The sequence below is a fragment of the Melanotaenia boesemani genome, chromosome 10, assembly GCF_017639745.1.
Source record: "Melanotaenia boesemani isolate fMelBoe1 chromosome 10, fMelBoe1.pri, whole genome shotgun sequence".
NCBI classification, from domain to species: Eukaryota; Metazoa; Chordata; class Actinopteri; order Atheriniformes; family Melanotaeniidae; genus Melanotaenia; species Melanotaenia boesemani.
Window position 1 is genome coordinate 24,106,653 of NC_055691.1, and position 27,185 is coordinate 24,133,837.

General features: G+C 38.6%; 2 protein-coding genes across 2 annotated transcripts; both read left to right on the plus strand.

Moving 5' to 3' along the window:
- Positions 1-732: 732 nt before the first annotated feature.
- LOC121647901 (unconventional myosin-Va-like) lies at positions 733-15,864 on the plus strand. Its single transcript, XM_041997702.1, has 40 exons — positions 733-914; positions 1,249-1,359; positions 1,759-1,930; positions 2,423-2,567; positions 2,672-2,828; positions 2,909-3,052; positions 3,282-3,363; positions 3,538-3,645; positions 3,726-3,832; positions 3,951-4,216; positions 4,308-4,389; positions 4,486-4,626; positions 4,764-4,889; positions 5,242-5,325; positions 5,633-5,752; positions 6,017-6,114; positions 6,223-6,309; positions 6,462-6,570; positions 6,668-6,879; positions 6,973-7,129; positions 7,441-7,680; positions 7,824-8,072; positions 8,428-8,521; positions 8,616-8,758; positions 9,237-9,335; positions 9,793-9,927; positions 10,043-10,099; positions 10,228-10,455; positions 10,576-10,643; positions 11,249-11,323; positions 11,403-11,601; positions 11,877-11,970; positions 12,067-12,210; positions 12,330-12,484; positions 12,553-12,639; positions 12,735-12,885; positions 12,975-13,254; positions 13,962-14,136; positions 14,221-14,301; positions 14,383-15,864. Exons 1-40 carry the CDS (start codon positions 888-890, stop codon positions 14,533-14,535), a joined length of 5,442 nt encoding a protein of 1,813 aa, XP_041853636.1. The 5' UTR covers positions 733-887; the 3' UTR covers positions 14,536-15,864.
- Positions 15,865-16,164: 300 nt separating this feature from the next.
- myo5c (myosin VC) lies at positions 16,165-26,938 on the plus strand. Its single transcript, XM_041997738.1, has 40 exons — positions 16,165-16,262; positions 16,570-16,680; positions 16,786-16,957; positions 17,060-17,204; positions 17,304-17,460; positions 17,648-17,791; positions 17,903-17,984; positions 18,291-18,398; positions 18,476-18,582; positions 18,654-18,919; positions 18,998-19,079; positions 19,171-19,311; positions 19,396-19,518; positions 19,642-19,725; positions 19,848-19,979; positions 20,125-20,222; positions 20,335-20,421; positions 20,516-20,627; positions 20,712-20,923; positions 21,016-21,181; positions 21,263-21,409; positions 21,484-21,648; positions 21,752-21,845; positions 22,119-22,182; positions 22,255-22,529; positions 22,617-22,680; positions 22,754-22,831; positions 22,923-23,103; positions 23,182-23,275; positions 23,368-23,431; positions 23,521-23,689; positions 23,772-23,856; positions 23,943-24,041; positions 24,245-24,399; positions 25,250-25,339; positions 25,437-25,587; positions 25,681-25,966; positions 26,042-26,216; positions 26,310-26,390; positions 26,515-26,938. The coding sequence occupies exons 1-40, from the start codon at positions 16,236-16,238 to the stop codon at positions 26,665-26,667; spliced, it is 5,226 nt and encodes a 1,741-aa protein (XP_041853672.1). The 5' UTR covers positions 16,165-16,235; the 3' UTR covers positions 26,668-26,938.
- The last annotated feature ends 247 nt before the right edge of the window (positions 26,939-27,185 follow it).

The window sequence follows — 27,185 nt, forward strand, 5'->3', positions numbered from 1 at the left end:
AATGTGTATTTGTGGGAACAGGATGAATAAGATAAGAGCATGGTTGTAATAAGCACAATTAACTGGAGTTTTTAATGTCCTTAAACATTCTTTATTATATTGTTTAAAGTAGCCTGCATTATACACCTGTGTACTCAGAATAATCTGATTCTGAAGCTCTACTTCAGTAACTTGCATTTGTGTTTGACAGCTGTAACTGTATAGTCCCAAATTTTGTCTTGGGCAAAATGTGTTGACAAGGAAGCACTGTATGAGGGGGACATCCCATTGGTACCACATCACCTGCTCAATCCAGTGACACCAGCTCTGATAAAGGGAGAAGAAACTGGTTGTACATGAACCAGGGCTCAAACAAAAACCAAAGCTGAATAGTAACTGCAGGAATCATGAATGCGTTCAAGTTACTGCTAGGCCTGAGGCAGTGATAATGGACTTCAGGAAGCTTTTAGGAGCATCATTTTCCACTTGCCTAGCATAGCAGAGGTAATTCATATAGCTACAACTTCAGCTAGCTGCATTGTGATACAAAATCTGCACCACAATAAACTCAATAAACGCAACAAGCACTAAAAATGTTGAAGACAGTAAAACAAATGAAAATATAAGAACTTAGTAGCAAGCTATAAAATCAGTCATTAATAGCGACGACTTCAGCGTTTTGACCGCTGGGGGGCGAACTTGACCCGCAAGAGCACGACGTGTCTGGGCACGCGCAGCTGACTGGCAACTGTGGAAGCAGCTCAAGTCTTGTGTTAGTTGAGAGCGCAGCAACTCAGAGGAGGAGACAAGAAAAGTTTTCGATTCTCTTCAGTGGTTGTCTGTAAAATGTCTCGCTCTTCTTTCTGTGGGCAGAGAAGGTTTCTGAAGGTTCACTGAACAACAGCAACATGGCAACCTCTGAACTTTACTCCAAGGTAGGTGTACTGGATTTAATTAGTCAGTACTTAACGGGTTTCTCTGCCTAGCTCATGCTTGTCAGTTAATTTTATCATTGGGTAACTCAGCAGCTTTGTCTGCATACTGGCGAGTACTTGCGATCTTGAGATGTTTGTCGAACAATTTTTGAGCCCTCACAATAATTGATGACTTTTCTGTAAAAGCTGCCACATAATCTAACCCATATCCATCCACATTACACGCATGACTGCTCTCTGCTGACTTCATGTTATCTATGCTGCCCATTCCTAAGGACTGTGTTACTGTAAGACCGGTGGTCGAAATGCTATGACCCTCTTTCCGTCTTTCCAGCATGCCCGTGTATGGCTCCCAGATGCAACAGAAGTGTGGAAGTCAGCAGAGCTCATCAAAGACTACACTCCAGGCGCCCTGACGCTGTCTCTGCAGCTGGAGGATGGCACGGTGAGGCAGTCAAATGCCACATACTGCACATAAACATAGTCACACCCAGGGTGATGGAGGTAGGGAGGTGGAAATGGGTGTGTGATGTTCAGACAGAGAGCACTGCTGCTACCTGCAGCTATTATGTCGAGTTTGGGCATGCAAGTCAGTCATGGAAATAAGGCCAAAGTATTATCTTGAGTGAGTGTGAGCAGGCCAGGCACAGTACAGGCCAGGCACAGTTGCCTCTTGATAGCTTTAATTTCAGGTAAAACTGATGCTGATGTTTGCATTTAACTATCTGCTTATATTCATATATCTTTTTTTTTTCTTTGTTGGTTTTTATGTTAAAATCTTTTGGTTGTTCTCAAAGTTTTTGACTGTACATACTTAAAGCTACTTTTTTTTTCTTTTTTCCAGAAAGTGGAGCACAAAATAGACCCCAAAACCAACAATCTGCCACCTCTAAGAAACCCTAATATCCTTGTAGGGGAAAATGACCTCACATCTCTCAGCTACCTTCATGAGCCTGCAGTACTACACAACCTTAAAGTGCGCTTTATAGACTCCAAGTTGATTTACACCTACTGTGGTAATGAGCTTCATCTCCTTTGACTCCCACTATCACTGTCACTGTAGACTTTGGAGCCTTGCTCACTGTATGTGCTGACATAATCTGAAGTACGTTAAGCAGATTAATATTGTAACGCAGACACTGCCTTTAAAGGAACACAACCCAAATGTGTTGTCTTTGTACACACACACAGATGTGTGTGTAGATAGATAGATAGATAGATAAATAGATAGACATAACTGTGTACATATGATATGTATTGTATTTTGCTGATTCTGACAGACATTAGTCACATGTTCTTGAACTGTTTGGGTTTGATCCTCAGGGGTTTCAGTACCTTGGTACTGTGGCTGCAGATGCAGCCAGATGCAGTGTATGTGTGGAAGTTAGACAAATAATGCTCCCTAAAAGCCAACATTCAGGATAGTTGCGTTATTAGGATACAATGGTTTAATCAGAGGTGGATAACCAAAGAGTCTAACTTAGTAATTTCTTCTTTGTGGATTTCAGGAATTGTCCTGGTTGCCATCAATCCTTATGAGAGCCTTCCAATCTATGAGCCTGACATCATTCATGCCTACAGTGGGCAGAACATGGGGGATATGGACCCCCACATCTTTGCAGTAGCTGAGGAAGCATACAAACAGATGGCCAGGTTTTGACCCACCATAATACATTTCAAGTTGTGCATTTGTTTTCCTTCACACTGACACTCAAAAACCTCATGTTTGGCCTGTACGCTCTCACATTTACACACAGAGACCAAAGAAATCAATCCATCATAGTAAGTGGTGAGTCTGGAGCTGGCAAAACAGTTTCTGCTAAGTACGCAATGCGTTACTTTGCCACAGTCAGCTGCTCCTCTGGGGAGGCCAATGTAGAGGAGCGAGTTCTTGCATCCAGTCCCATCATGGAGGTGATATTTGATAATGTTTCAAAATGCTTTTATAAAATGATGAAAGTTGTAGAGACAAATTACATATCTATTTAATCTAGGCCTTTGGGAATGCTAAGACGACAAGGAATGACAACAGCAGTCGCTTTGGGAAGTACATTGAGATTGGATTTGACAAGGAGCACTGTATAACTGGCGCTCACATGAGAACATACTTACTGGAAAAATCTAGAGTTGTGTTTCAGGTAAATTTCTACATTGGTTTTACATACCTTACACACCTTAACTAGATATAAATCCCTCTAAGACATGGCCAAATTGACCATATCTGGTCAACATCTTTTAAGCAATCTTCCCCTAGTTTAGAGACATTTTAAATTCATTTGATTCAAACCGTAATTTATCAATATATGTACAGATATCCTCAATACCTTTGCAGTATTTCTCTGGTTTTTATATCTGTGCCTTTTCTAGGCTCATGGAGAAAGAAACTACCATATATTCTACCAGCTGTGCGCATCCTCATATTTACCAGAGTTCAAAGCCTTCAAGTTAGGTCTGTGTGTATGTAAAACTTCTCTTTTTACTTATAACATTACTTGAAAATTGATAATAATAATAATAATAATGATAATAATAACAACAACAACAATAATAATAAAAATAACAATAATAATAATAATAATAATAAAAACAATAATTCAAGTTTCTGTATGGTTATTGCTTGAAGGTTGTGCAGATGACTTCCACTGCACTAACCAGGGTCAGAGTCCTGTCATCAGTGGAGTGAATGATGCCAAAGAGATGCGCTGCACCAGGAGAGCTTTCTCACTCTTAGGTAAGTGTATATACAGGTTAAATGACACATTTTTTATTTAATTACCCAGCATGCTTGATAATTGCTTATTTTTATTATAGGAGTAGGCGAAAGTGATCAAATGGAAATTTATCAAATTCTGTCAGCTATTCTCCATCTCAGCAATGTGGAGGTTAAGGATCAGTCAGCAGATAGATGCAGCATCTTGGTAAATACTGATTATATCTGGATGTATTGTTTTTTATGTAAAAATTTTTTGTCTGAAAGTTGTATCAAGGATATAGATATGTAACCTGGTGAGATCATTATTCTTCATGTATTTCCAGCCAGATGATGCCCACTTGATAGTTTTCTGTGAGCTAATGGGGGTGCCTTGCGCAGAAATGTCCCATTGGTTATGTCACAGGAAACTTAAGACGACTACAGAAACCTTTGTTAAGTCTGTTTCCAAGATGAATGCGGTCCATGGCCGAGATGCCTTAGCCAAACACATTTATGCCAGGCTCGTCGGCTGGATTGTGAACTGTATTAACAATGCCTTAAAGTCTACAGTGAAACAACTCTCATTCATTGGTGTGCTTGACATTTATGGGTATGTTTTGATTAGTTTAATTGTTTTCAATTTAAACTCAACAGATTAGCCAGATAAGAGTGTTTTGATTCAAACATATGTTTTTCTTTAGGTTTGAAACATTTGATAACAACAGCTTTGAACAGTTTTGCATTAATTATGCCAATGAGAAGCTGCAGCAGCAGTTCAACCTGGTATGATTCTTCAACTACTCATTTTTTTTCTTCTTTTTTTTTTTTAATTAAAACATACTATACTTGCAAACAACTTTTCTCTGCCACTTCTTCCAGCATGTCTTCAAACTGGAGCAAGAGGAATACATGAAAGAGGAAATTCCTTGGACCCTGATTGATTTCTATGATAACCAGCCCTGCATTAATCTCATTGAGGCCAAGCTGGGTGTCTTGGACCTTCTGGATGAGGAGTGCAGGGTAAAAAGGCACCACTACTTTTTTTTCCCCTTAGTGAAAATCTGCTCACAACTCCCTTGACTCTCCACCACACTAAATGTGGAGGTTATGAGTAATGCCATGACTAACTGATGTGTCAGCGTTTCCTCTTTCCACAGATGCCTAAAGGTTGTGACGACACATGGGCTCAGAAGCTGTACAACACCCTTCTGAAGCAGAATACTCACTTTGATAAACCCAGGTTATCAAATAGAGCCTTCATCATCCACCACTTTGCTGACAAGGTGAAACACAATGTTGTGGCTCATACTGACATTCTGCTGAAGTCCAATGGTTTATACTGCCCATGGAAGAAGTCTTTTACATTTTGTGCTTATATCTGGGGTTTCTCCAGGTCTTTAGGTGTCTCATCATTTTTCACTTCGAATGCATGCATGAGTTACTCTTTGATAGACTGATGATTACCCCTGTATAGTTTATAACAGACTTTTCATTTAGGTTACAGTGTCAGCATTCGTTTACCACAAGTGAAGATTTTTTTTAATTGTAGCTGTACTAATCAGTATTTCTCAGTCTCTGAACTACCTTTGCCCTTTCAGTCAAAGAACACTGTGTGATCAGATCCTTTGTGCCTAGGTGGAGTATCAGTGTGTGGGCTTCCTGGAGAAAAACAAGGACACAGTCAATGAGGAGCAGATAAATGTGCTGAAAAAGAGCAAGGTGAAATGATGTCCTCTCAGCTTAGTCTCATTTTTACTTTGCCATATCTAAATAAGTCTGTCATGTGAAGGTTAACGTCAGACATTAAGTAGAAATGAATGTTATCGACTCTCTTGAGTGCCAAGAAGCCAAAACCAAATAACTGTTAAGTATTTTTTATGTAGCAAGTTTGTGGGCACACCCTTGAATTGTTCAGACATAACTATTGGAGGAAATAGACCCACGTTTTAATTTTAGATTGAAAACACTGCCATCTGCTGTTAAATGACGACATTGTGTTTTGTTGCTGCCATTAAAATGCTTTCAGTTTGATTTACTGCTGAAGCTGTTTGAGGATGATGACAAGGGAACAGGTTTCTCTAACAAACTCACCAGTGGAAGACCTGGGCCGACCCAAAAGGATAATAAGAAGACTGTTGGACTGCAGGTGAGAGCAGGACAGAGCATGGCATTTAGTGATGAGACAGTTACAGTTTTCCTTGCATCCTTGTGGAGAAGGTTTGACAAATTGTATTCAAATGAAAGCTTTCTGTGTTAGTCAGTGTTAGTAGCCTTTAAGGAAATATAATGATTTTACATTAACAAAACATATGGAACTTAAAACATTTAAAGGGATTTTTAATTGCATGCATTTTTTTGTATTTATTTACAATAAATTATGGTTTTAATTTTATTTCTGTTTTTTATTCAGTTTCGACAGTCTCTACAATTTTTGATGGACACACTGAATGCTACAACCCCTCACTATGTGCGCTGCATCAAACCAAATGACCATAAAGTCCCATTCACGTGAGGATTTGTTTAATTTTCTGTTTCATAAAATCATCTTCAACTGCACATGTAAAACTTGTCTGGTCATTTTTTTTAATGGACATCTCTTTGTTTTCTTCTGTAAAGCTTGGACCCTGTGAGGGCTGTGCAGCAGCTTCGGGCATGTGGCATCCTGGAAACGATCCGGATCTCAGCAGCAGGTTTCCCATCCAGGTAACGTATCAGCATCAGACATGTAAGCCTGTGGTAGAGAGTGCAGGGCCATGAGCAGACACATAAATAGTTATATGTTTATAATATGTAAGCTTGTATATATTATGTGAACAATTTGTCTTTAAAGCATTATTATGATATAAACACTACAGATGGACCTATCAGGAATTCTTCAGTCGTTACCGTGTCCTCATGAAGCAAAAGGATGCACTTCCGGATAAAAACCAGGCGTGCAAAAATCTCCTGGGAAAACTTATAAGGGTATGAAATTAAAAAATTATTCTCTTGACAATAATAAATTCAGTCTTTGCTGAAAAATGACACATTACATATTCCATTGTTTTATTTTTGTTCCTAGGACCAGGAGAAATACCAGTTTGGGAAAAACAAAATCTTCTTCAGGGCTGGTCAAGTGGCCTACTTGGAGAAGCTTCGTTCTGACAAGCTGCGCTTGGCTTGTGTTTGCATCCAGAAGACTATCCGCTGCTGGCTGGCCCGCAAAAAGTATCTGAGGATGAGACAATCTGCCGTCACCATTCAGAAACATGTACGGGGTCACCAGGCACGCAGGTGAGTGGACATGGTAAATGATGAAAAGGTAAACTGTTAAGAAGCAGTAGAAATATCAAAAGCATTTTCTGAAATGTTTATTTTTTCTGTCAGTTTTGTCAAATTTCTTCGGCAAACCAGAGCAGCTGTTGTCATTCAGCGCAATATGCGAATGTGGGTGAGAAGGAGAAGCTATATGCAGCTTCGCTCTGCAGCCATCACTATTCAGTGCATGTGGAGGGTCTACATGGCAAGAAAGCAGTACTATAAGGTAACAACAAGATTGATTTAAAAAGTATAATTCCACAGTCTCCTTAATCATTTGGTTGGATAATTACCATTAGTTCATACTAAGATAATTGAATTTAGGAGCTTAACAGGTTAATTTATTGTTTAATACTAATATGTCCATAATAGATGGCTGTTTAATAGAAGAATTAATGCCTCTTTTACATAATATGGAAATATTTGAAATGAAATGAAAGCCCAGATGTTCCTGTAATGTAATCACACAATCAACTTTTGATATGTGAGTCTTGCCATCATCACGTGGTCTTTTTTTTTTGTTTGTTTGTTTCACAGTTGATGTTTGAGAAAAAAGTGGTGGTCATTCAGAGGTGGGTGAGAGGCTGGCTTGCCAAGCAGCATTTAAGACGCACCCTGAAAGCCATCGTCCTGCTGCAGAGCTGTGTGCGTCGCATGGTGGCCAAGAAAGAGCTCAAAAAGCTGAAAGTAGAGGCACGTTCTGTGGAGCATTTCAAGAAGCTTAACATTGGCATGGAAAACAAGATTATGCAGTTGCAGCACAAGATAAATGAGCAGGTAAGTGCTGTGCAAGCATGGATGTTTTATTTTCTCTGCAGTTTGTTGTGGAATCATAACATGAAAAATTCAGCTAAGAAGCATTGGCTCATTGGGAGTTGTCACATCACATGCAAACCATGTGTCTGTATCTCCCCCTGCAGCACAAAGAAAACAGAGAGCTCAGTGAGAGGCTGAGTGTTCTGGAGAAGACCCACACTAATGAGAGAGATAGACAGAACAGAGAGATAGAAAACTTACGTATATCAGAGCAAGAAGTCAAAGCCAAAGCAGAGAAAGTTCCCTCACTGCTGGAGCAGCTATCCTTCCTTCAACACGAACTGGAAATCACCCGCAGAGAGAAAGAGGAGCTACAGGAGCATGCAAAGATCTTCAAGGAGCAGACAGAACAGGTAGGTTAACTCCATAGTCACTGAAGAGCCTGGAAGCTGAATTTAAATGTTCTATGTATTCCTCTGGAATGGTAAAATGGAGACATTACTGTTTAGTGAAGTTTATTTAGTTACATTATCAGCTGTCATGATGAGAAAATAAGTTAAAGAAAGTCTTTGGCTTTTTTAGTTATAGCTGTGTGCGGTGGACAACAATAATATGTGACTCTAAAAGGATCAGAATGAATCCCAACCAAGAACTTGGAAATTTAGCAGAATGAGCATTTTTAACACTTTGTTTTAATTTTCTGAAGTCATTACAGTTAAAATGAATATGACAAATTACCAAAAATATATATTTGTGTCCTCTAATCAGGTGATCGATGAGCTTAATATGCAGAAAAACTTGTTAATAAGCAATAAAGATGAACTGAACAAGAAAATCCTCGAACAAGCTCAACAGCTGACAGGTATTCACCTCAAACCTTTTTTTTTTTTACATTTCACCAGTAATCCCTGAATGTAAAATAAAAAGATGAATAAAACAGAATTGTTTTGACTCAGAGATTAAAACCAGCTCAGAGAACACCAGACAGCTGGAGAAGGATTTAAATGAAGAACGTTCTCGATACCAAAGCCTGTTGAGTGAACATCTGCATCTAGAGGAACGACACCGAGACCTGAAGGAGGAGATGAGTTTCAACATTGTGAGGAACTTGTTTTTACTTCACTTTGAATGTTGATCTGATAGAATTAAAAGAGCACAAGGATGTCAAGATCCAGTCATAAAGCAGAAGTTTTTACACTGTCATGGTGGGCTTACTGGAGCCAGTTTCCAGCAGCAAGAGAAGGCTAAATGTTATCAGAGCATCAGGTTAAAGAATTTTTTTTATAATGGAACAAATTTCTGTTTATCTCAAATCCAGCCCAGCCACAGTCTTTCACTCTCCTTTCAACCTGTAAACAACCCAGAAGGATCTTCTACCCAACCAGCAGACCTAGGAAAAAGATTTTATTTCCTCAGGATGCTGAATTGTCAGTTTTAATTTAATGCCTAATTCAATGTCATATGACTTCTTATATAAAAGGGTCTACAGTACTGATTAAATTAAATTCATTACACAGTCTCCAGACAAATGAAATTATTTAAAAAGATTTTAAATGTTTTCTCTCACTCTTAACTAGAATTCAAACAAATCCAGTCTCAAGAGGACAGACTCCAACTACAGCAGTAACTCATCTGAGTTTTCTCAGAGCTTAGACTCTACAGAGGGTGAAGCAGAGGTAATGTACGCTGTAAATAGTTGCTCTAACCTGCTTTTTTTTCTTTTGTATTGACAAGAAAAAGAAACTATGTAGTGTCTTATGAGGACGTAATTAACAACGTTGTCATAACACCATAAACTTATTATTGCATGTAAATAAAGTACATAATGCAAAGTTTGTTTATGACTAAATTTTCTAAATGACACAAATTATTTGGTGAGAAGAATGGGTTTGAGAGTACTGGAAACATTTTAATGGTTCCATCAAAAAATATTGGAAATGAAATAAATTCTTCATTTATATTTATATGTTTTGATTAATAAAAAAAAACACACATAGAGGGAAAATTATTTTCCCTCATAGGAACAGCTGTGGGAAGAATGTCTTATGCTCTCTGTGTTATAATCCTATTAGTGCAGCATTCTAGCTAAATTGTGAAAAGATTTATCTGCTAATGCTTGCTGTGTTTTGTCAGGACGAGGTAGAGACAACAGCGGACCTGCCCATCCTTCTCAAGCTCCAGAGAAGAGTAAAGGAACTGGAGCAGGAAAATCGGTCACTTTGGCGACAGCTGGATAAAAGAGAAGAAGTGCAGCAACAAAAGGCAAAAGTATGAAATTCCTTTTTTACTATTGGAAAAATCAAATGTTATTAAAAAAAAGATAAAGGGTGATTTTTGTTTATTGCATACTTGTTGACATTGTACATCTTTTTTTCTGAAAAAGGAAGTGGAAGAGCAGAAAACTGTTGGCAGAGCAGAACTGGATTTGGAAACACTGAAGGTAAATCAGGGTTTTGCAATTATACGACCTTTTAACAGACTGATAAATTATCTTTGCATTTACAAACTGAAAAAAACAACAGAGCATGCATTTGAAAATGTTTGATTTTATAAATGTTTTTAATACAGCGACAAGAACTGGAGTCTGAAAACAAGAAACTGAAGCAGGATCTAAATGAGCTGCGCAAGTCTCTGACCAATGAGAATAGTGATGCAGCGCCCCCTGCCCCTGGTTCTTTGCCCTACAACATCCTACTGGAGCAGCTGAGTTCTTCCAATGATGAGCTGGAAATGCGAAAAGAAGAAGTGCTACTCCTCCGATCGCACATGGTTCGCCAAGAGGCTCTTAAACATAGGGTAAGAATTTAAATGACATTATTTGCTATTCTAATATGTAAGTCAAGTAAAACTTGATGCTTTGACAAAAATTCATCAGAACTTTGTGAAGAAAGATATTAACATTTAACTGGCCTCCAGGACTCTCTACTTGGAGAAACTGTAAAGTTAAATCTGAGTGAAATTCCCTCATTTCAAGATGTTGACAGGTAAGGCCCATGTGGCTTTGTGTATTTTCTGCATGCTAGCAAGCAGGTCTTGAAAAGTCTTAAACACAGTGAATTTGGTTTTCTGCTATCAATGAATGAATGAAAGGCTACGTAAGATATTAAAACAAATTAAATGCAATTGCTTTCTGTCTGAATGCCTTTTTGTGAGCATTTTTCAGCCATTTATGGTCAAAACACCAAAAATCACCTGTAAGTTGTTTCATAACGTTCATATATTACATTTTTTTTACATTCTTTTAAATGAATCAATTTTCCAGTTTATGCTGCTTTGTTGATCCCAATCAGATCATTTATTGCTGAAAACATGGTTTCCAAAAAAGTTGGTACACAATGAAGAATGTAAATATAACAGAGTGAAATCATTTACAAGTCACTGAAGCCGTGTTTTTAATCAACTATAGTAAAACATAAAAACCTAAATTTATCTTTGTTATTTTTATGCCAGTAACAGAATGTCCTGCTTGCTGCTGTTTTGCATATTTTCTTTTAACATCACAGCTAGTTACTGTACTTTTAAAAGCAAAATATCCTCCCATTGTTTCTGCTCAGCTGTTTTACATTAACTTTCTAATGTTTCTCTTCAGGTCCACTGACATTCATACACTGAATGAAGATGGAGAGCTCTGGCTTGCCTATGAAGGTTTGAAGGAGACCAACAGGTAATATCTTAATAATGTGAACATGGATTCAAACATGTACATGCTCAATGGAACTACATCCTATCACTCCTTCCTGCAGGGTTCTGGAGAGCCAGATGCAGAAGTTGGAGCATCATCACAGTGAGAAGTACAGGAAGCTAGCTGAAGAGATGAACAAGCTGAGGGATGAAAAGGAGCAGCAGCAAAAACTGTTAGCTGAGAGCCTCCTCCTGCCTAAAGGTGCTCGAGTGGAGGCAAGCCTGAAGCATGAGATCACACGGCTCACCAAAGAGAACCTAGTAAGTCTGCACACTGCCTGTTCAGACCTTTAAGATCAATCTGCCTTTTGTTATTATGTTTGTACAGTATTTTCACCATGCAGCCATTCATCAAAATGAAAGGTTACAAATCTAAATTTTTGCTTAACTTCTTAATTAAATATGTTTTTAGATTGACATAAAAAATCAGTTTTGTGTGACACTTTTTAATTTTTATTTTACAATTTCCTCCTGGTTTAAAAGTTTATATATATATATATATTTTAATTTTATTTCATTTAAATTCTTAATTTCAGGAGCAAATGGAGCAACAAGAAAAACAGGACAAAGCCATACGAAAGTTGAAGAAACAACTTAAATTCTATATGAAAAAAGTTGAAGATTTTGAAGGTAGTCCAAGAAAAGCTCTTTCTACATAGATTTACCTGTATTTTAAAGATTATTTAAACAAAGCATTAATTCTCAAATTATGTCATTGCTCTTTAGCAAGTGCCCAGCAAACAAATAGTGCCTCTGTGATGAGCGCTCCTGTAAGAGCAGTGAATATCACCCGCAAGGAGAAGGAGTACCAGGGAATGTTGCAGTACAAGGAGAGTGATGCAAGCCGCTTGCTAAAGAATCTGGTCGTAGGTGAGCCAGGTTTCTGATCTGCAGATACTTTTTTTTTATTTTCAAGTTTAAAGAAAAATGTATGCACAGTGGAAACAGTACTTAAACATTATACCACATTAACACTGGAATCTTTTCAGATCTGAAACCTCGTGGTGTCGCTGTCAGCTTCATTCCGGGTCTTCCGGCCTACATCATCTTCATGTGCCTACGATATGCAGACAGTGTGAATGACGAGAAGAGAGTCAGCACTCTGCTCAATTCTACCATCAGCAGCATCAAAGGAGTCATAAAGGTGTGTTATTTAACTTTAATCCATGAAAATGAAATGAACGTTTTTACACAATTTCACATTTTCTGCAGAAGAAGAATGATTTTGAAGTGGTGTCGTTCTGGCTGGCCAACTCATGCAGGTTAATGAACTGTCTGAAGCAGTACAGTGGGGATGAGGTGAGCATATTTAGGTTTAATATCACTTTAATGTTTACATTTCTAACTGCGCTTTAATTAAACCTGGATGGATATACAATCCCTCTGTCTTGTAGGGCTTTATGATGGACAACACCGGGAAGCAGAATGAGCATTGCCTGATTAATTTTGAATTGTCAGAGTACCATCAGCTCTTTGGTGATCTGGCCATCCAAATTTACCGTCAGCTCATTAAATGCACAGAGAACATCCTGCAGCCCCTTATACGTAAGAGGACACAATCTCACTCTCTGTGGTAGCTATGATCATATTCTTACTAAGTCTGATGTCTCTCTCAATTTGTGCCTCATCTTTAGTGGCAAGCATGCTGGAGCACGAGACAATACAGGGTGTTTTAGGGTCCAAACCGACGGGCTTGAGGAAGAGAAGCACCAGTTTCCCTGAAGAGGCTGTGACTGTAGAGGTCCTCCTTCAGCGACTCAGCTTCTTCCACACCATCATGAATCAGAATGGAATGGACCTAGATCTCATCAAACAGGTGGTCAAGCAGCAGTTTTACATCATCTGTGCGATCACACTAAATCACCTGCTGCTGCGGAAGGACATGTGCTCATGGAGCAAAGGCCTGCAGATCAGGTACTATCAGGAATACATTGGTAGTTAATTAATTAAGCATATGAATAGGATATTTTTTTCTTATACATGGCTGTTCTTCTGATTAAAATGTAAGTGCCTATTGCATTATCAGTGAACTAGAATTAGTCACTAACAACAATCAGCAAGATCAAATCATCCATCTGTTCCCTATACCTTCTCCATCCTGTTTGGGATCATAGAAATATTGCACAACAGGCAGAGAACACCCTGAACAGGCTGCTAGTTTATCACAGAGCCACAGAGAAACAACCACATGTGCTCACTCATAGTAGTAACCAATTTCAGATCATTACCATGATCATATTTGTATAATTAAATGTCTGAAATTCAAACTCTTACAAAAAGCAAGACTGTTTCTAACTAATTAACCGTATATTGCATTAGTCTTTGATTTTTAAACACAAAATTTTCCCGAAGTTTCCATTTTTAAACAAAAGCATAACTGATCGCATCTGCCACGTATGAGTCATCTTGTTCCAGCACTTGATTTGAAACTAGCTTATATATTTACAGTGAATGAAATAAATAGCAAAAGCCAATGTTTATGAGTGGAAATATTCTGAATATTTTAAAACTCACAGAGTTTTTGTTATTGTGTTGGCACAGAACTGATGAAAGGGTGGATTTTCTCTTAAAGTATGTGGGTTTAATCTAGATTTTTTTCTTCATTTCCTGTCTGGCCTCAGGTACAATGTTTGGCAGTTGGAGGAATGGCTGACTGAGAGGGAGCTGAAAGATTGTGGTGCAAAGGAGACTCTGGAGCCTCTCATACAAGCTGCACAGCTTCTACAGATCAAGAAAAACACTGAAGCAGATGCCCGAGCAATCTGCAACATGTGCAGTGCCCTCACCACAGAACAGGTCCAGAATCAGAAAAGCTCAACTTTCTAAATCTGTACGCAATATTTTCCTATTGCTCTGATCACGGTTTGCTTTTCCTGACAGATTGTTAAAATCTTGACCTTGTACACCCCAGTGATTGAGTTTGAAGAACGAGTGTCAAACACTTTCATCACAACTATTAAAGTGAGTAAAATATTTGAGATGTTTTATTTTCAGGTTTACCATATATGCAGTTATATCTTCCAACACTTTTCACCTTTTTAGAGCCTTTTGAAAGACAGGACTGAGTCATCCACCTTAATGATGGACGCCAAGAAAATCTTCTCTGTCACCCTCCCATTCACACCATCCTCTGTGGCTCTGGAGACCATTCAGATCCCAACCAGCCTTAATCTGAGTTTCCTCACCCGTGTCTAGATCATCTGATACAAAGTCTGTGCATCAGTCTGGACAAAAAAAGAGCAACAATTTTTCATTAATGTTTATAATAAGAGTATTTTCCTGACTAGACTATTGCAAGACACCAGAAACCAACACAAAATGCAAGTTATTTATATTGATACTGTTGTGCAATACAAAGAGTAACAACTAAACTAAACACAATTTTTTTTTTAAAAATAGGTTGAAAGTCCTCTCGCACACATGTTATGTTGCAATTGCTTTTTGTGAACACTGGTTCATTATGGAATCTAGAAGATAATGTTTAAACTTTGGCAAAAAGTGGGATATTTTACACATTATTTTGTAAGTTATGTGTCTGGTTTGTAAAATCTATTAAAAATTCTAGAGACTAGGAACTAAGGTGTTTCTTTGACCTAAGCTAAAATGTTAATGTCCATTTATTCTTAGTGTTAGAAACGTCTTACAATTCAGAAATAGTTTTAGATCTGTAATTATATATTTTTTCAGTGACTACTGTAATTTTAAAGTATTTATGTTGGGACAAGCTGGAGGAATTAAAAATGCTATGTATTTAATAAGTCTTAATGTTGGTCATTTTAAAGACTGGCTTTCCAGTAAGATGGTTTAAATTGCTTAAAAGTGGTGCAATTTTTTAAGTCCTGTAAGATGCCGAAGTGTAGAAAAAAACAGACATTTTTAATAAACAGGGATCATCAGCACACCTTTAGTAGACTAGAGAGCTTGACTAAGAAGCAAATGTTTGTCTCTTGAGAATTTCAGAACTTGTCCTTATTTATTGGTCTCAGTGCACATGCTAAACATGTGAACAGGTCTTCAAATGAATAAATGATTAACCTGCAGCCTTTAAAAATCCTTGTACCCAGAGAAAGAGTGTATTTTCTTGTAAAAGCCACTGTGGTGAGCTTATCCACTGGTCTGTCATTATTGCAGGTGCATTTATATTGGGCATTAGGTTGGCTTAAGGTGATTTAGCTAGATTTTCTTTTTATTTTATTATTATTTTTTTCATAGTAAGTTTCGGGGGCGGCAAAAATGTGCTCACATATGTTTGCATCCGGTTTCTTTTGTTGCAAGGATCCTTGATCTAGACGAGCACACCACCCAGTTAAGTCATTGTCATGAGACGGGAAAAGGGGCGGAGACAGTCAAAATCCCCACAGGTGCGCAACAAGCTAGCCGGGAAGAGACGAGAAACAGGAAGATAGTGAGATGTAGTGTAAAAAATAAAGGTTTTTATCAACCGGATTCATGAACTTTCGGCTTTGTCATCCCTGGCGTTCATATTACAATAAATAAATATAACCTTTCAGTCCGTGGTCCATTTTTTAAAAAAAAATCAAAACCAAGGACATGACCTCTGAAAAACCAAACAGAAACAAAAATGTGCTGAAAGTACTCTGTAATACTGGAACGTAAGCTAGCACAAAGAGCTGGGGAGAGCTAATGAAATGTGAATTGAGTATACAATTTTTTGTATTCATTAAAGTAAATTTGAAAATATGTTAAATGATCATTTCAGCATGACTATTATTTTGGTGTTTATAACCGGAAGTGTGAAGTAACTTTGTGAAACTTTTTATGTGATTCGTAGTTTTGAGAACTGTTGAGGAACTTCGATGGCAACCTGGGGATCGCAGATATAAAGCAGGTGTTAAACTAAAACTTAACATCAGTTACGGGAATAATGAACAAAAATGGCTTTAACGGAGCTGTACACGAGGGTAAAAGAAACTCTTACTTCTTCATAGGAATTTCCATACAGTTTGGAATATTTTGAAGTTTACAAAGACATATGGAAACTTTGTCAGAATGTTGTATGCAAGTAGTTCACACTGTATCTGTAGGACTCTGATGATAAAGAAAAGATATATATTTTAAATGTCCAGTTACAGTTTCATTTGATACAATTTGATCGATCAAGATATGTGGAACTAATTGTTATTTAAGGTATTTTCCTCCGAGAAGCAAGCAGAGCATTAATAGATAACGCAACTATTAATCTGTCGCTTTTAAAATGATTTCTCTCAGTATAATAAAGTGTGGATACCAGATGCAGAACATGTGTGGAAATCAGCTGAAATTACAAGAGATTTCCTACCAGGAGATAGTATACTTGAACTACTTTTTGAAGATGGCACTGTAAGTAAAATGCAACTATTTCAACCTTCATACAACTAGATGATTTTTTATAATAGAGGTAATCATAAGCTGAGCCTCACTGTTATATAATTGGTCACTTCACAGGAGTACCACTACCCTGTCGACCAATCTAAACCCCAACTCCCTCCTCTTCGAAACCCTGATATCTTAGTTGGGGAAAATGACCTGACAGCTCTTAGCTACCTGCATGAGCCTGCAGTCCTGCACAATCTCAAAGTCCGATTTGTGGAATCCAGAATCATCTATACCTACTGTGGTACAATTTTCAGAAACCTTACCTTGCTATACTCCTGAGTGCTGAGTCACTGGAAAGCAGGTTGTACTTTCAGGTCAAACTGTGCTGTTTCCTCATTTTCAGGTATAATTTTGGTGGCTGTAAATCCTTACAAACAACTTCCCATCTATGGAGATGCAATCATTCATGCTTACTCAGGGCAGAACATGGGAGACATGGATCCTCATATATTTGCAGTGGCAGAGGAGGCTTACAAACAGATGGTCAGGTAATAAAACCTCATATAGTCACAGAATGTACAGCAACGGTAGTTAAAGCAGCATTATATACCATGTTTGTTGGTTGTTTTTTTTTTTTTCATTTTCAGAAACCACAAGAACCAGTCTATCATCGTCAGCGGAGAGTCTGGAGCTGGCAAAACAGTGTCCGCTCGATATGCGATGAGGTACTTTGCTGTTGTGAGCAAATCTGGAAGTAAGACCCGAGTTGAAGACAAAGTGCTGGCATCCAATCCAGTAACAGAGGTATGTTTAATTAATGAATTTATTTATTATTTTACTGGATTAGGAGCTTTTCTCAAAAGGCAATACATGGCTGTTCTGTCAACTAAAAGGCAACAAAGTTGATATGACACTGCCATAATGCATGGCTACAGTATATGCAGTCGTATCATGCACAGGGGTGAGGGGTTAGTTGCTGTTTTCTTCTCAGGCAATAGGAAATGCAAAAACCACCCGGAATGACAACAGCAGCCGGTTTGGAAAATACACAGAGATCAGCTTTGACAGGAGGTACCGGATCATTGGAGCGAACATGAGGACCTACCTGTTAGAGAAATCCAGAGTTGTTTTTCAGGTAGCACATGAGAGGAATATTCTTTTCATATGTATTCAAATTTTCTTTTATTCTACCTGATTTACAACAGAGACTTCAACTATTTGGTTTTGTGTTTTGTTTTTTTTTTAGTCAGAAGATGAGCGTAACTATCACATATTTTACCAAATGTGTTCCTGTGCAGACTCACCAGAGTTCAAGAACCTGAGACTGTGTAAGTGTTTGTATTGAGAGGTTTGTTCTGGGGGTCTGACATAGAGCTGCCTCTGTTTCATTGCTGTTATGCTTAATTAACTTATGACAAACAGTTACTGTAAAAGAATGGGGTGATGCAAAAACAATCTCATATCACTGGCATCAAACTCAGTATGAGCATTTTGAGTCATATTTGCACTGAACTATATTTTTTGTTTACATTTAACTGAGTCAAAAGTATTTGTAAATATAATTCTAAGCATGCCAATCATGCACAACTGCGTATGCATATAGTGATAATAGTAATATGTTGTCTCATTTGCAGTGAGTGCAGATAAGTTCCGGTACACCTGCATGGGTGGTGACACAACAATTGAAGGTGTCAGTGACAGGAAGGACATGGAAGAGACTCAGCAAACCTTCTCCATGCTGGGTAATGGCCAGCTGTTAGTCTGTGGCTAATTTAATATAACTCTGATGTTAGATTTACACTTTTCTCTTGCTCTCCAGGACTGAAGGAGGACTTTCAGTCTGATGTGTTTAAAGCTCTGGCAGCAATTCTACATTTGGGGAATGTGGAGATAAGAAAGTTGGGAGATGACAAATCATCAGTTTCTGTGAGTAATTTTTGATATGTGCAAAACTTAAAACTGGGTTAAGTACAAAACTTGGTTTGTATATTTTGCAGCCCAGCGATCCTCACCTGGTGGTCTTTTGTGAGTTGCTGGGCGTAAACACAGAGGAACTGGTGCGTTGGCTGTGTAATCGGAGGATTGTTCTGGTGGCTGAAACAGTTGTGAAGCCGGTGTCAATGGAGCGGGCAGTAACTGCCAGAGATGCTCTTGCTAAACAGATCTATGCTCATCTGTTTGACTGTGTAATAAACCGGATCAACACAGCGCTGCAGGTTCCTGGAAAGCAGCATGCCTTCATAGGTGTTCTGGACATCTATGGGTAATCCAGATACTACACTTTTTCTGTCTTCTGCTGGTCTGTCTCTTGCCAATAATGATGTTGGTTTGTTGTCCTTAGCTTTGAAACCTTTGACATCAACAGCTTTGAACAGTTTTGTATCAACTATGCAAATGAAAAACTCCAACAGCAGTTTAACATGGTATGCTTCATCATCATCCAGAATCACTACGTAACTCTTCACAATCCACTTTATCAGCTCAGAGGGTAATGCTGTTTTGTCTGTTACTCAGCATGTGTTCAAGCTGGAGCAAGAGGAATACATGAAAGAGAACATCCCATGGACGCTTATAGATTTCTATGACAATCAGCCTGTTATCGACCTGATCGAGGCAAAGATGGGGATCCTTGACTTACTTGATGAGGAATGTTTGGTAAGAAATGGAGATATTCAGTTCCTTAAATTGATTTTCCCTTGACTGTGTCTGTTTTGCCATATGTATTTGTTTTCTTCATAGTTCCCTAATGGCACTGATCAGAGCTGGTTGCAGAAGCTGTACAACTACCTAGATGCCAATCCTATGTTTGAGAAGCCCAGGTTATCAAATGAGGCATTTGTGATTCAACACTTTGCAGACAAGGTGGAGTCCAGTGACCCAGTTTGCTGCTGTCACTTGCATGAGAATTACTGCTATCAGTACCTATCTAAAGCTAGTGACGCTTTGGATTTCTGACTGCTGCCCGATTTCAATTTCTCCTAACAGGTGGAATATCAATGCAAAGGTTTTCTTGAGAAGAACCGAGATGCTCTCTATGAAGAACTGGTGGACACTATGAGAGCCAGTAAGGTGCTCAATTGCAATTTTTTTATTACAAAAATATATAAATATTGCTGTATTATGGAAGCGGTTTGATGGAAGATTTATTTACTTTACTCATTTCAACACTCTACCCTTTTGCATGCTATCAGTTTTCCTTTCTGGCCAACTTTTTCCAAGAGGAGGAACAAAACACTGTGACCAGCAAAGCTGTCAAGGTGAAACCAGCCAGGCCTTCGGTGAAACCAGCCAATAAGCAGCTGAGAACATCTGTGGGAGATAAGGTGGAAATGTTTACTCTGTTCCCCTGCTTTTTGTGGATTGACCTCAGTTGAAGACTGTGTAACATTCTGTTTGTACCAGTGCATATGGAGTAAAAGTTAGATTATGTTTCTTGTCATTTCTCAAAAATACTGTGGTTGAATGTAGTTCTGCAGCTCCCTCTCTTTACTGATGGAGACGCTGAACGCCACCACCCCTCACTATGTGCGCTGTGTTAAGCCAAATGATGAAAAGCTCCCATTTGAGTGAGTACTCATGAATCTTTAATTCCAGTAATTAGCTCTTTGCTCAGCAAAGCATTTACATCAGTTTGTGTTTTTGGTGTGTGTGCTTGCTTGTGTTTGCTTGTGTTTTAAGATATGACTCCAGGAGAGTTGTGCAGCAGCTGCGAGCCTGTGGAGTTCTTGAAACCATTCGTATCAGTGCACAAAGCTACCCCTCCAGGTGACTTTATTTGTGTGAATATATTTTCCTAACTTGTAACATTGTCAATTCTAAATGTTTCTGCTATGCTTGCTTACATGGTTTTTGTTGTCAGATGGACATACATTGAGTTTTACAGCCGATACAGCGTCCTAATGTCAAATCTGGAGGCTGACCTCAGTGACAAGAAGCAAACCTGCAAAAATGTGCTGCAGAGGTTAATTCAGGTTAGCTGCGTTTCATATAGCCCCTCCTCATATAAACATTTCTACGTATAAATGTATCACTCAGCCTCATATCTTCATCTTCAGGACTCCAACCAGTACAAGTTTGGTCGGACAAAGATCTTCTTCCGCGCTGGTCAGGTAGCTTATTTGGAGAAGCTCCGTTTGGATCGACTTCGAGGAGCCTGTGTGACCATCCAGAAACACGTCCGTGGATGGAGCCAGAGGAGAAAGTACCAGAAAATTAGAGAAGCAGCCATTATCCTTCAACAGTACATCCGAGGAAAGAGGACAATCCGGTTAGACCCATTTACTTGCAGTGTGCTACAGTTTGCTGGGGCAGCATCCTCAGAAATGAAGAGTTTTAAGTTAATTGTTATTAAACCCACAGTAAAACAGTAAGTGCTGCAGCACTGAAGCAGGGCTGGGCAGCGCTGGTGATCCAGAGGTACTGGAAAGGCTACCGCATGAGGCAGATCTACCAGGTAGTCCGTCTGTCCTCCATCACCATCCAGGCCTTCACACGAGGTTGGATGGCTCGTAAACGATACAAGAAGGTCTGCAACTAAAGCCCCATAAATCATTAACTTTTATTATTCATTATGTCATAACACTGATGATATCTTCCTGCCTCACAGATGATAGAAGAGCACAAAGCCCTGGTTCTACAGAAATACGCCAGAGCATGGCTAGCACGACGCCGATTTCAAATCATGCGTAGGCTGGTGCTCAATGTCCAGCTCTCCTACAGGGTGCAGCAGCTCAGAAAGAAGATTGAAGAGCAGGTGATGGTGGTTTCAGGTTATTTCAGCTGTGGAATATATTTAGATTGCATAAATGAATCCCTGTCTCCAAACAGAGCAAAGAGAATCGTGGGCTGATGGAAAGACTGACAATTTTGGCCAATTCCCATTCTCAAACTGTGGACAGACTTCAAGGTCTGGAGACACAGCTGGAAAAATCAGTCAACCAGAAAACATCTGTGGAGGCAAGAGAGAGGAAAGCAAAAGAAGATGCTAGCCTGGTCAGTCTTACAGTTATTACTTAAACTTTAATTCAGGTATTAACACGTTCTTAGGTTGTCTGTGATGCAGAACTCACTTGATTAACCTCTATTGCCACTCTAGATGATAGCACAACTTCAGAAGGAGATAGAAGCACTAAATCTTGAAAAGCAGAACCTGGAGAAAAAGTTTGAAGTTTCCTTCAAAGAAGCCAAAGGTAATAAGAGTAAAGTTTTTAACCCAGTAGGATTTTTGTTATTCTTGCTTAATAACATGCTTAATCACACAGATTAGATAAAGAGAATCATAAACAACAAATGAGACAAGAATGTTATGCTCGATTATTTATTTGTTTGGGAAAGTTATCATTTATTCAATACATATGAGTGGCAAAGAAGGGGTTCACAAACTTTTAAGTACTACTGTATAGCTCACTGGACTGCATGCATTTTTTATTGCTAAATGAGTGATCAGCCTTAACTTCTTACAGAGAGTTTTGATCAAGTAAAAGGGACTCTTCTGGAAGAAAAAGAGAACGAAGTGAGACATAGAAAGTAAGTCATTCAAATGTGCAACATTCATCTTCAGCAGATTGATGCAGCAACTGATGAGTTCTTTCTTTGCAGGATCGCAGAGAACAACATTGAAATCCAGAGACAGGACCATGAAAATGAGGTGGAAGCTCTGAAAGAGGAGATAAAGAGATTGAAAGAGGAGAGAGTGAGTCTGCAGAGGAAGATAGAGGAAGGGGGGCAGGTGAACTCAGACCTACAGGAACAGGTCATTCAGCTCTCCAAGCATGTCAAAGTCATTCCAGAGCTGCGCAGAGATCTGAACAACCTGCAAAATCAGAGGAGTAACATGGACCGAAAGATGAAGCAACAGTCTGAACAAGCGAGAGGTACAATGTTTACACCTCCAGTGGTGAAAAGAATCCACCTTAAATAAATTAAGCATTTATCTAATGACCCATGATTATTTTCTGCAGCTAAAATGAAGGAGATTTCCAGGCAGCTCCTTGGTGGTGTTGTTGAAGAGGAATTTCTTTTGGGGTAATCTGCTTTCATTGTTTCCTTTTTTCACATCACACTTCAGAAATTGATTTCACACACTTTTTCTTTAAAGGCTAATAGATGACTCTGAGAAGACGTATGAACCTGAAGATTTGCTGGCAGCCTTTGAGAGCCTGCAGGAAGCAACCAGGTCTTTAGTTTCACTATGGTCTATTTGCATTTTGTACCTGGGTGACGTACCTATACACACTCATTAAACAAAACTTCCCATTTATTGGCAGAATTCTGGAAAACCACCATAGGGAGCAGAGGGACAGCTATGAAACTCAAGTGGAGGGCTTGAGATTAAAAGTGGACCATCTTCAAAATGAAAACAACAAGCTGCAAAACTTGTTCCAGGAGAAAAGTAATGTCAACGAAAACATTTGCAAAGAAGTGTCCAGGCTCAGCAGTGAAAACTTGGTATGTATTCCTTATTTCATCATGGGCACAGACGAGGTGGAGAACATCATGTAATGTGTGTTTTAATGTGACCCACAGGTTATACCAGAGCTGAAACTACAGGTTTCAGAACTGCAGAGGCAGAAGCAAGAGCTCGAGGATCATGTGAATGAGCAGAGCAGAGAGTTAGCAGGTGGTGTGTTTTTTCTGTACAAGAATCCCATGATGGAGTTTAGTATTTTCATCGTTCTTCTCTCTGTTTGTTTTCCTCATGACACCCAAAAGAACAAAATAAGGAGGTGACTAATACGCTTCAAAGTAAGATTACAGAAGAGAGCTCACAACGCAGGTAAATTTCTCCACTTACATGAAATCTGTTTATTTATCAGAGAGGAAATGGCCATCTTTGAGTTATCCTGTATTTTTTATGCTTTTGAGGTATTTTGAGGAGAAAGCTAAAGATCTGGAAGAGGAAAAAGGAGAGCTTCAAGGGAGAGTAGAAGAACTGGAAGAGGAGAATGATCACTTGAGGAGGCAGCAACTGATGGAGGGGGAAGTTAAGAGGAAACTTAGAGAAGAGACTTCACGGTTAACTGCTGAGAACATGGTGTGTTTGTGTGTGTGTGAAGGGTTGAGGTATATATGGAAGTTTCTGAAGAGCAGACAGTAACAAAACACTTTTATCCCAGGACTTTGAGGAGCTGATAGACCAGAAAGACAGATTAATCAAGAAACTCCAGAGTCAAATAAAAAGCCTTGAAACGTTTCAGAAAGGTAATTTTGCAGCCTCTAAAACACATTCAAAATGTCAAATGAGCTTAATTTGATTATATTCTTTACTTGTCTTGTTTCTCACACAGCAAGACAGAACTCCATGTCTACCATCCCTAAGGAATATCTCGGCATGTTGGAGTATAGGAGAGAGGATGAACCCAGGCTCATTCAAAACATCATTCTAGGTTCATCATTCTATTTCATGAACCAATTTTTATGTTTTTGTTTGTTTTCTTAACAGTTGCATCTGACATTCTCCCAGCTCTCATTTAACTTTGATCCTCAGGAAATCTGAGCAGCTGAGAACAGATATAATAATAATTATTGTTATATTGAAATGAATGAATAAAAATAATCCTCCCACAATCTTTTTGCAATTTGTCCACAGAACTGAAGCCCAAAGGTGTGGCGGTGAACATGATGCCCAGCCTCCCAGCTTACATCCTCTTCATGTGTGTCCGTCATGCTGACTACCTGAATGATGAAGCTAAACTAAAATCTCTCATGAATGCAGTCATTAGTGCTGTAAAGAAGGTCATCATGGTGAGATTAATTCTCATTCTCCTTGCCCGCATCGCTGTCGTTATGCATCTTTTGAGTAAAGAGTGAAAACAACACTGCCTTCATAAAAGTTAGAAAGTCTCACAAGTATAAATCAATAACAAAAAAGCCAAGAAGACAATAAGCCAATTGTTAAAACTGGGAAATTTTATGGTTCTTTTGTTCTTTTAAATATCTGCTCACTTTGGAGGTGATGAAAGTGACCCATCACAGAAAAGTTGTGACCAGTAAAAAAGAAGGTATACCACATCTGTATGAATTAGCTGAATAATAATATTAAACCATTGACCATGTTTGCATTAAAAACACACGGAAATCTATGTATGAGCTAAGGAGCCTTCTGAAAAACATTGAACATAGTTCACTAGACCAACTCTTCTACTGCAAACAATATCAAGAAACATTGCCACCTCTTCTTGATCCAAACTCGTTTACAGTAGATAGGAGTGAGGTAGAGTTGAGGACATTTTAAATATTTGGTACATTATTAAAAAGTGGCAAAAGGCTGAAATGAAACTAAGATCCTGTGTTTTATTATGTCACTCTCAGAACTACAGTTTCTCTTTTAATCTTTTTATATGTTGTTTTTGTACTATTTTACTTAAACACAGGCTTCATATGATTGCACTGTTTTTATTTACATTTATTGCATCCCAACCGTTTGAAATAGAGACAACGTAGCAAATATGTTGACACTTGACGCTGTTTAGAAGTTTATTCATTTTTCTGCAAAGGTTTGTGAAAAGTTTGGCTAAGTATGCACTCTCCAAAGCACATTTCCTCTCTTATTAATCTAAGAAAGCTGATATTTTTCTTTTTCTGTCTGTTTTAGGGTCACCACAAAGACTTGGACTTGTTGTCCTTCTGGCTGTCAAACACATACCAGCTGCTCAACTGTCTGAAGCAGTACAGCGGGGAAGAAGTAGGAATTAATTTAACTATGACTGCACTGTCCGGTTGTATTATTGTTATTAGTATCACACATGTCATTATTTTCTTTTGCATTCTCATTATTAAAGGAGTTCCTGAAACAAAGTACCCCTCGCCAGAAGAAGAACTGCTTGCAGAACTTTGATTTGTCTGAGCACAGACAGATTCTCAGTGACGTGGCCATACATATCTATCATCAGTTCATCACAGTTATGCAGAAGACACTCACTCCTGCTATTGGTATTTTCCAGAAGTCATCATAACCACGTGCTAATTTTAAGTGAGATTAACTTTTTAAAGCAGTCTAACATGTGCTTTTGTTTTTATTATCAGTACCCGGTATGTTGGAACATGAGAGTTTGCAGGGGATTTCTAGCATGAAGCCGACAGGCTTCAGGAAGCGGTCCAGCAGTATTTATGAGGACTCTGAGGCCTACACTATCTCCTCCATCCTGAAGCAGCTCTCCGTCTTCCACTCCACCATGAGCCATCATGGGATGGACCAGGGCCTCATTAAACAAGCCATCAAGCAGCTGTTTTTCCTGGTGGGTGCCACCACCCTCAACCACATCATGCTCCGCAAAGATATGTGCTCCTGCAGAAAAGGGATGCAGATCAGGTTTGTGTTTGTTTTGTGATATCTGAATAAAAAAATTAGATTAAGTTCAGCTTTATAGGTGTGCTGCTCTTTTAGATGCAACATCAGTTACCTGGAGGAGTGGCTGAAAGAGAAGGAACTCCAGAGTTCTAATGCCATGGATACTTTGAGGCCGCTGGCTCAAGCTGCATGGCTGCTCCAGGTCAACAAGTCCACTGATGATGATGTCAAAGAGATCTCTGAAAAATGTGCTGAACTCAACCCTGTTCAGGTACTTCATTTAGTGACACATAATCTACATGCTTTTTGATAGTCAGAGCATATTATTTTATTATAAAGACAAAACTTCCATTTGAATTTGTAGATTGTCAAGATTTTGAATTCCTACACACCTATAGATGACTTTGAGAAAAGAGTAGCATCCTCTTTTGTCCGCAAAGTTCAGGTGAGTTTTACTTTGTGGTCAGGCATTAATGTGATGAACCTCTCCATATGTATGTATCTATTGATTTGTATTTCATGAAAAATCTGCCATATTTACAACTGATTAAATATCTCTGTTGTTGCAGTCAGTACTACAAGATCATGAAGGGTCCACGCAGCTGATGCTGGACACAGATTATCGTTTCCAGGTCATGTTTCCTTTTTGCCCATCCTCACAAGCTCTAGAGCTGCTGCAGGTCCCAAGCAGCCTCCATCTGGACTTCCTAACCAGAATCTGAAACAGTCGGCTTTTCACTCCTCATGTCTGACTGATGCTTCTGTAGCTTTGATTTTCCCCAGACTGTATATAGAACTCTTTCAGTAAACACTATAAAGCACATCTGCAAATAATAAAAATAAATAAACAAACAAACAAACTAAGGTCTGGTCTCCCCAGTGCAAAATTCTTACCAAATTTCAAGTGATAAAAGAAATTAGATTTTATTCTTTCTAATATGTATGTAAATTTTATGAAAGCAGTTATACCTCAATAAATTACCTTTAAATTGATAAGCATTGTTTCATGTCATTTATTTTTATTTTTCTTTTGGCACAAATGCAACCAGTGGTACCTTTTTGTTTGTAGCATTGTAATGCAAAATAATACTTAAAATAGAAATATGGACATAAAAGAAAATGTGGACAAGAAGGTAGACTTAATCAATGCTAAATCATCTGCTCAGAACAATAAATTTAATGTTCCCTGTCAGCTCACTTAAAAAATGTCTGGATTTCATTGTATTTGTAAAAACAATCA

What these genes read in the sequence shown, in the direction of transcription:
- LOC121647901 (XM_041997702.1), top strand. Translation starts at nt 888, where the DNA reads ATGGCAACCTCTGAACTTTACTCCAAG. An exon ending in TCCACCACTTTGCTGACAAG is followed by an intron (nt 4,890 to 5,241) that starts GTGAAACACAAT and finishes CTTTGTGCCTAG; the next exon opens with GTGGAGTATCAGTGTGTGGG. An exon ending in TGCAGCAACAAAAGGCAAAA is followed by an intron (nt 9,928 to 10,042) that starts GTATGAAATTCC and finishes TTTCTGAAAAAG; the next exon opens with GAAGTGGAAGAGCAGAAAAC.
- myo5c (XM_041997738.1), top strand. Translation starts at nt 16,236, where the DNA reads ATGGCTTTAACGGAGCTGTACACGAGG. An exon ending in TTCAACACTTTGCAGACAAG is followed by an intron (nt 19,519 to 19,641) that starts GTGGAGTCCAGT and finishes TTCTCCTAACAG; the next exon opens with GTGGAATATCAATGCAAAGG. An exon ending in CTCGTAAACGATACAAGAAG is followed by an intron (nt 21,182 to 21,262) that starts GTCTGCAACTAA and finishes CCTGCCTCACAG; the next exon opens with ATGATAGAAGAGCACAAAGC.